This window comes from Garra rufa, chromosome 21 (assembly GCF_049309525.1).
Source record: "Garra rufa chromosome 21, GarRuf1.0, whole genome shotgun sequence".
Lineage (NCBI taxonomy): Eukaryota > Metazoa > Chordata > Actinopteri > Cypriniformes > Cyprinidae > Garra > Garra rufa.
In genome coordinates this window covers 6,242,025-6,251,573 of record NC_133381.1, presented here as the reverse complement: position 1 = coordinate 6,251,573, position 9,549 = coordinate 6,242,025, and the positions used below count along the sequence as shown (strand labels likewise).

At 29.9% G+C, this 9,549-nt stretch overlaps 1 protein-coding gene across 1 annotated transcript; it reads right to left on the bottom strand.

Annotated features, from left to right (window-relative positions):
• Positions 1-555: 555 nt before the first annotated feature.
• On the bottom strand, positions 556-9,243 carry LOC141296153 (kelch-like protein 10). Its single transcript, XM_073827433.1, is given in 9 exon segments — positions 556-688; positions 1,747-1,838; positions 2,116-2,232; positions 3,649-3,798; positions 3,984-4,181; positions 6,049-6,474; positions 8,046-8,538; positions 8,994-9,147; positions 9,150-9,243. Coding segments are annotated over 9 exon segments (1,857 nt in total).
• Positions 9,244-9,549: the final 306 nt, after the last annotated feature.

Sequence of the window (9,549 nt, the reverse complement as noted above, 5' to 3'; positions counted from 1 at the left end):
ACATCAAGGAATCCTGAAAAAATGTACTCAACTGTTTAAAAAATTGACAACATAAAAAATAAAAATGTTTCTTAAAAAGAAATTCAGCATATTAGAATGATTTCTAAAAGATCGTGTGACACTGAAGACTGAAGTAATGATGCTGAAAATGTAGCTTTGATCACAGGAATAAATTACATTTAATAATATACATTCAAATAGAAAGCAGTTATTTAAAAATGTAAAAATATTTCACAATATTATTGTTTTTGCTGTATTTTGGATTAAATAAATGTAGGCTTGGTGAGCAGAAGAGAGTAATCTAAAAACATCTAACTGTTTAAAAACTTTTGACTGGTAGTGTAGATTTTTGGAGTAATTTATAAAATTTTAGGAACTTTTTCATGGGTCAACAATTGCTTTTACACTTGCAAGATTTGAACCTTCAATCTGAAGAACAACACCACACCTGAGAGGAAGTTTAACACCCACAATACAAACTCATTTTATAACTGCATTTATTTATGTGACACTTCTCAAGTGCTGTCAGAAGGTCAGAATGCTGCTGAAAGCAGGTCATTCAATGTCAGACTCATCTTGTAGCTGAACTGCGTCTCGTTGGGCAGAATACTGGGCCATGTTAGGTAATCCTGATATGACACAACAACTCAGAGCACTGCGTAAAACGGCCATTTCATTTGCATCAATCCTGTGCAGACAACAGGAAACAGATATTGAGAATGCAAAGAAATCTACATTAAACTTATATTGAGTGATATTGCTTGTTCATTTACTTCGTGTACATACAGTGCCTTGCAAAAGTATTCATACCCTTTTCACATTTTGTTTTGTTGCAGCATTATGTTAAACTGCTTTAAATTACTTTTTTTCCACATCAGTCTACATCTCATACACCAGAATGACAAAGCACAAAACTGTTTTGTAACAACTTTGAAAATTTATTAGAAATTAAAAACTGAAAAGATCCCATTGCATAAGTATTCAAACACTCGACACTCGAAATTTAGCTCAGGAGCATTCATATTGCTTCTAGATGTTACTACACTTCGAGTGGAGTTAAACTGTGGCAAATTCATTCGAATGAGTCTGATTTAGAAAGGCACACACCGAAAAGGTCTAACAGCTGAAAATACATATCAGAGCAAAAACCAAGTCCTGAGGTCAAGATAACTGCCTGTAGAGCTCAGTGACAGACTTGAGTTAAGACAACGATCTAGGGAAGTTCAGAAAAAAATCTGCTGCATTGAAGGTTCACAGAAGGATTCTCCATAATGGAAGATGAGTGGAACAACTAGGACTCTAGAAAATGTCTGCCAGCCCCCATCCAAGCTGACAGAGCTTGAGAGGTGAAAAGGTGAGGCAAAGAATGGCAGATAATTGCCAAATGCAGATGTGCAAAGCTTGTCACATCATACCCAAAAAGAGGCTGTAAAGGTGATTCAACTATGTATTGAGTTAAGGGTATGAATACTTATGCAATGTACTTATTTCAGTGTTTTATTTATAATAAATGTGTAAAATTTGCAAATCTGATTTTTGCTTTGTCATTATTATGGTGTAGGAGTGTAAATTGATGTGGAGAAAAACTCATTTAAAGCAGTTTAACATAATGCTGCAACAAAACAAAATGTGAAAAAAAATGAAGGGGTATGAAAACTTTTGCAAGGCACTGTATAGGCCTCATCTGAAGGCCTTAGCTCATGCAGTGTCAAATGATCTGTAAAATGTAGTGTTTGTGGATGTTACCATTCATTTGTCTTCTCATCGTAGCCCTCTACATTAGACGTGGTGCCGAGTCCATTAAACCCCCCGGCAACAAACAACTGATCATCAACGACCTGGATTTTGAAGAAGGTAAAAAGTAAATTAAATAATGCTCAGCTGAATCTTTATCTTTAAATGAATAAATCTTAATATGGAATAAACACTTCTGAAACCTAATAATGCACAACATAAAATTTCTTGACTCTTGGAATTAGGTAGATGTTTTCCAAGTTTTTCAGATGCAACTATGGAACCAATACAGATTCTCTATATTCGCAATTACCAAGATATTGTACCAAAATATGTTATTTCATAGTTCCAGCAGATATACATTTATTGTGCACATCTCACCTCAATGCCAAAGTTGCTGCGTGGACTGTACATAGATGCAATATCACACCAGATGTTAGTCAGTGGGTTGTAGGCTTCTGCAGTCCGCAAACGACTGGCACCATCAAAACCACCAACCTTTGAATAAACTAATCTTTATTTATGTATTTTGTGCATTTTAATGCACATCCATTCCTGCATGCATTTACATACATTCAACCTTTAAACTGTGAATGCTTTAATGATTTTGCATGTGTGTAATGGTTATTACAGTTTACTAAAACTATTTAAAAATTGTTCTTGAGATAAAATTTTATATTTAAAAAATATTTAGTTCAGCCAGACAACCCTTTACATTTTCATTAAGTTTAACATGAGGTACTACAATAAAATAAAACTGAAATAAAAATAATTTAAACTACATACATTACCAGTCAAATGTTTTTGAACAGTAAGATTTTTAATCTTTTTTTTAAAGAAGTCTCTTCTGCTTACCAAGCCTGCATTTATTTGATCCAAAGTACAGCAAAAACATATAAATTTTGAAATATTTTTACTTTTTAAAATAACTGTTTTCCATTTGAATATATTTCCAAATGTAATTTATTCCTGTGATCAAAACTAAATTTTTTGCAATATTACTCCAGTCACATGATCCTTCAGAAATCCTTTTAATATTCTAATTTGCTGCTCAAAAAACATTTATTATTATTATTATGTTGAAAACAGTAGAACCTTTTCAGGTTTCCTTGATGAATAAAAAGTTCAGAAAAACAGCATTTATCTAAAATAGAAATCTTTTTTAACACTATTTATCATCAATTAAAGTACCCTTGCTGAATTTCTATTATTTCTTTCTAAGAAATAAAAATAAAAATTATAACGTCTCCAAGCTTTTAAATTATATTATGTATAATGTCACAAAAGCTTTTTATTTCAAATAAATGCTGATCTTTGGATCTTTCTATTCATCAAAGAATAAAAAAAAATAACCCAGCTATTTCAAATATTGATAATAATAATATAACATTTTTCTTGAACAGCAAATCAGAATATTAGAATGATTTCTGAAAAATCACGTGACACAGAGTAATGATGCAAAAACATTTGCTTTGATCACAGGAATAGTTTACATTTTAAAATATATTCAAATAGAAAGCATTTTATTTTATTATTTATTTTAGTTTATTATTTTAAATAGTAAACATTAAAAATCTAACAGTTCAAAAACTTTTGACTGGTAGTGTAGAAATAAAATACTTAATTTAGTTTAACTTGCACTAAAATTATGTACAAAAACTTAAAAATTAAAAATAAAATATAAATTTATTTTAAAAAATAGGTATTTAAAAATAAATAATTTAGTTAAACGGTGTACGCAAATGATGTACAAAATATTAAAAAAACGACTACTGTATAGACATTTTAAAAAAACTTAATCTAATAAAAATTCCAAAACTACTACCACTTAAAAAAGTTAATGTGAAATATGAATAAATTAACAAAAGAATTTCAATGATTCTAAAATAACAGAGATGTGTGTTTAATACTCACGGCATAAACTAGACCTCCATAAGCGATCACACCAACACCACTGCGGCGGCTTCCCATGGGAGCGATGAGCGTCCACTGGTTTGTCTCAGGGTTAAAGCTTTCAGCTGAGAAGAGACACTCTGTCCCAGTAAAACCACCACAGATATAAACCTGCCAAACACACACAGATATAATACACATGATATGCCTGACTACAGCCTTTTATGCAACTGTTACGGATTGTTCAGAAAAACACAACACTTAGTATACAACATACAATATTCTGCTTTAGTCCAGGGTCTATTCTCTATTTCACCTGTCTATCTGCTTTACAGGTCATTGGGGAATGTTCTCACCTTGCCGTGCAGTGAGGTGGCGCTGGCGTCACTCCTCCGTTCATTCATGGAGGTGGTCAGTGTCCACTGGTTCGTATCAGGATTGTAGCGCTCTGCTGATTTTAGTCGTCCATGTCCATCAAAGCCACCGATTGCATAGACGAACCCATTCAGAACAGCAATGCTAACATAGCATCGTCTTTCATACATGGGAGCCGCCTACAACACATCATATAATTCAATGTAAAATCTCAATATACCATCTCATTGTCCTCTCCTATTAATTGTAAAAAAGTACAATGGTATTACTGTGATTTTTGATGTACTTTTAAATGTACTTGTACACTGTAAAAAAAAAAAACAATTTGTTGAGTCAACTTAAAATTATTTGTTACCTGGCTGCCTTAAAATTTTAAGTTTAGTCTACTCAAATAAGTTAAGTCAACTTGAAATGTTAAGTTGCACTATGTGAAAACTTAAAATTTTAAGTTGAATCAACTCAAATATCTAAGGCAGCAGGGTAACAAATTATTTTAAGTTGACTCAACAAATTGTGTTGTTGATTTTTTTACAGTGTAAAATACTAATGTGTATAATAATAATAACAATAAACAAAAACATTCATGAAGCTAACTGGTTATTTTGGTGCAAGAATCATATTTATTATATTATATTATATTATATTATATTATATTATATTATATTATATTATATTATATTATATTATATTATATTATATTATATTATATTATATTATATTATATTATATTATGTTATGTTATGTTATATTATATCTAAATCAGTGTTATTATAGTTAACTATAACTCATTTAAAACTAAAAAGTTAAAACTATATAGACACACATATAGACAAAAATTCAGACAAAAGCAATAAAAATGAATACTAAATATTTAAAAATCAAAATTTTAATAAAAACAGCAACAGTATCTCAAATATACTTGAATTTTATATTATATTATATTATATTAATATATTATATTATATTATATTATATTATATTATATTATTTTATATTATATTATATTATATTATATTATATTATATTATATTATATTATATTATATTATATTATATTATATTATATTATATTATATTATATTATATTATACTGTATTGTGTTATATCCAGATCAGGGTTATTATATTTAACTAAAACTAAAGTCATACTAAAATGTCACTGCATAAAATAACAAAAATGTGGAATTAAAAAAAGGGGGAAAAAAACGTAAACTTATTTATAAAATAAATAACTAAAACTAAAAAATAAAACTATATAGAAACTATATTAAAAAATGACGAAAACACAACAAAATCTAAAATGAAGGAAAACATTAAAAAAATCGAAATATTAATAAAAACAACAATAGTATCTCAAAAACACTTGAATAACACAGATCCAATTATTATATTATATTATATTATATTATATTATATTATATTATATTATATTATATTATATTATATTATATTATATTATATTATATTATATTATATTGTATTGTATCAAAATCAGGGTTATTAATTAAAACTAAAGCCATACAAAAAGATCACTGCATGAAATAAAATAAAAATGTGTAAGTGAAAAAAAGGGTATTTATAAAACAAATAAAAACCTTAAACTTATTTCATTTCAGATAGCAAGAAAAAAATGTCTGTTTTTTTTTTTTTTTTTTGGTTTACAACTAAATAAAGCTTATAGTTTAAGGCTAAAACTAAAACTAAAAAAATAAAACTACGTAGACAAAATCTAACAAAAATGACAAAAACACAACTGACTAAAATCTAAAATGAAAGTAAATATAAAACAATAAAAAATATTAATAAAAACAACAATAGAATCTGAAATATACCTGAGTAACACGGATCCAATTATATTATATTATATTATATTATATTATATTATTAATACAGTGTTATTCTTTAAAATAACTTTAAAGAACAACATTTTAATTCAGTACTGTGGTCCATATCAAAGCACAATCTGATACTCATTACATTTTACCACAGTACTTTTTTTGTAACAGAAGCAAAATTAAATTTACCTGTTGCGCTACAATATTACTCACCTCATGCCAAGTTTGAGTGATGAGATTGAGTTTCCTCACACTATTGAAATACACCACACCATCATAACCACCAACACAGTAGACAAACTCATCCAGGACCGCTGTGCCATGATAGGCTCTGGGACGCTCATCCTCAAGAGTCACTGTGTGCCAGCAGTCTGCATTGGCATCATATGCCTCAATCATATTGGTGGGACTGCCATTGCTCCATCCTCCGATGGCCAATAGGATCTCAGAGGGCAGACGTGGGCGTGTCAGTTGATGTATGAGCTCTAAGCTGATGGGTCCATGTAAATCCATGTCAAATTCAAACAAAGCCTTCATTGCATTGATGATAAGAGGCATGCATTCTTCATTCTCCCTCACTAGAGGATTGCTCTTTACATTATTGATGAAGTAGTCTGATGTCATCAATCCCATTCGAACCTGAAGACAGTTTAGACTTTCAGACTTGCAATATTGTTACTATAGGCAGTTCAAAGTGTCCGAAATGGTTGCAACGCTACAAAATTTACTCAGTATTTTTTGTTGTTTCAAGTACAAATATCTAAACTTTCTAAAATCAAGATGGATTTAGCAAAATAAAGACAAATTATTTAAAACATTAAGCCTTGTTTTATGAAGAAATTATGCTTGGGTTAATAAAAATAAACTTACTTCAAGTACTTCAAAACCACATTGGCAAGGTTATAATATGGAAAAACTAAAACGCAGTTAACATTAACTGCAGTTAAAAATAAATAAATAAAAACATAAACTTTTTTTAAATTTCAGATAGTTGCAAAGATAGTTTCTCAATTTCATTTAGTTTAATTTGATGTACTAAAATAACAACTTAACTAAAATAAATAAATAATAAAAACTATATACACTACAACTCAAAAGTTTTTGAACAGTAAGATTTTAAATGTTTTTTGAAAGATGTCTCTTCTGCTCACCAAGCCTGCATTTAATTGATCCAAAATACAGCAAAAACAGTAATATTGTGAAATATTTTTACTTTTTTAAAATGGCTGTTTTCTATTTGAATATATTTTAAAATGTAATTTATTCTTGTGATCAAAGGTACATTTTCAGCATCATTACTGCAGTCGTCAGTGTCACATGACCCTTTAGAAATCATTCTAATATGCTGATTTGCAGTTCAAGAAACATTTATTATTATCAATATTTAAAACAGTTGAGTAAATATTTACCATTATTCTTTGATTAATACAAAGACCCAAAGACCAGCATTTATCTGAAATAAAAAGCTTTTGTAACATTATACACTATACCGTTAAAAAGCTTGGAGTCATTATAATTTTTTTTTTTTTTGGGAAAGAAATTATAGAAATTAATACTTTTATTTAGCAAGGATGCTTTAAATTGATCAAAAGTGATGATAAAGACATTTATAATGTTATAAAAGACTTCTATTTCAGATAAATGCTGTTCTTTTGAACTTTATGTTCAGCAAAAAATGTTTTTGAGCTGCAAATCAGAATACCAGAATGATTTCTGAAGGATCATGTGACTGGAGTAATGATGCTAAAAAATCAGCTTTGAAATCACAGACATAAATGACATTTTAAAATATAATCAAATACAAAACAGATATTTTAAATAGTAAAAATATTTCAGAATATTAGTGTTTTTTGCTGTACTTTGGATCAAATAAATGCAGGCTTGTTTAAAAATGCAGACTTCTTTAAAAAAACATTAAAAATCTTATTTAAAAAAATCTAAAACTAATAAAAATTATGAAAACACACCTCTTTCTTGTTATGAGCATAAACTCACTTAATTTTGTTATCAACTTATATTTGTTTAGTACACAAGACTTAGTTTCTCAAGTTATTTTCCTTCTCAAGTGAATGCATCTTGATAAGACTTTTTAGATATTTGCAATGAAAAACAAGACATAAATACTAAAAGAAGTTTTAGACTAAAAAAGTACATTTTGCAATGCAGGCTGTTTATGAATAATTAAAGGTTGCCGTCTTTCTCTGTTTTACCTTTGGCAGAAGCATGGCGATCTGTTTTCCCCTGTTTTCAGGTGCATAATCAATCCAATGGAGGACGGCTTCGAAAACCACCTCCTCCTGTTTGACATTCAGCTCATCCTTATCAATGATCTCCTCAAGCTGTTCCAGTGAGAGCTCCAGGAACTCTTCAGACACTTGCAGAACCTCCTCAAAGTGCTTCAGGATGTAATGTTTTGTTTTATGGCGGAGCTTTGAGCAGGAGTGAAAATCCTCTGTAAACTTACAGATGCCAATGCAGTTCTCCGGACATAAGCGTGACTCCAGGAACTGACAGCAGGCATCTACAAGACCCGAGACTAAGAACTGATCAGCCGCCACTAAGAGCTCCAGCACATTCTCTTCTGTAATGGGAATAGATCCTGTGTAGGCATACTGAATAATAAGAGACATGACGTTTCGGGACATTCCTGGAATATCATAGAAATTTTCTGTGTCTCTGGTCCACTTGGTGGAGAAAAGAACCCTGGGAACAAATGTAAAAAAGACAAACAGGCATTATTAATGACTATTTGTGTTACACACACACACACACACACACACACACACACACACACACACACACACACACACACACAAAAAGACGACTTACATTTTAATTTCAGACTAATTTTGCATGTAGAGGAACATGCTGGTTTAATAAACTGTAATTTTCACAGACTGTAACGGATTAATTTAATATGTTGGTTAAACTCATAAACATACATGCAATTCCAAAATAGGAATTCATTTTAAATAAAAAATTATCTAAATACTAATGTAATGTTCTGTGTTCTGGCAATACACATTTTTTTTTTCCATTTATAAATAGACAGCTTAGGGAGTTTCAAAGTTATGATGTTAGAGGTAAAAATAATATATACAATTATAATTATTTCTTGGTATTTTGCACATAGTTGCAGTTTAAATGCTTCCCCTCACCTAAAATAGGGACTGCAGCCACACAAGATGATCTTATGCACTTGAAATTCTCTGTCATCTGCCCTGATGATCAGATCAGTGTGTTCGCCCGATAAACGTGCTTCATCAAACACATTAAAGGCTGTGTGACTGAAGTTAATGTTCTCCATTTTACTATCTGTTGATTTTTAGTTAGTCTTCTCACCTTGAAGTCATCCCAGAACTCTAAAGTTCTATATATTGTAGTTCTAGAATCTCTTTGTGACATCATAGTGGCATAGTTTGAATTATGTTTTTTTATCAACTTGTGTCTTGGCCTTAAAGGGATCATCAGATGCTAATTTTCCACAAGGTGATATGATTCTTTGGGGTCATAATGAGAAATCTATAACATGCTTTGGTTGAAATTACATAAGTTTTAATTCCCATAAAATAATTTAAACGCATATCTGCGAACGATTCCCAGTGAAGCTACTGTATAGCTTATGGAATGCAAGTGATCCAGGTTTTTAGATCAAAATCTTAACACCTATAATACAGACGAAACGACAGAGAAAAAAAATAATAATAAAGGCCA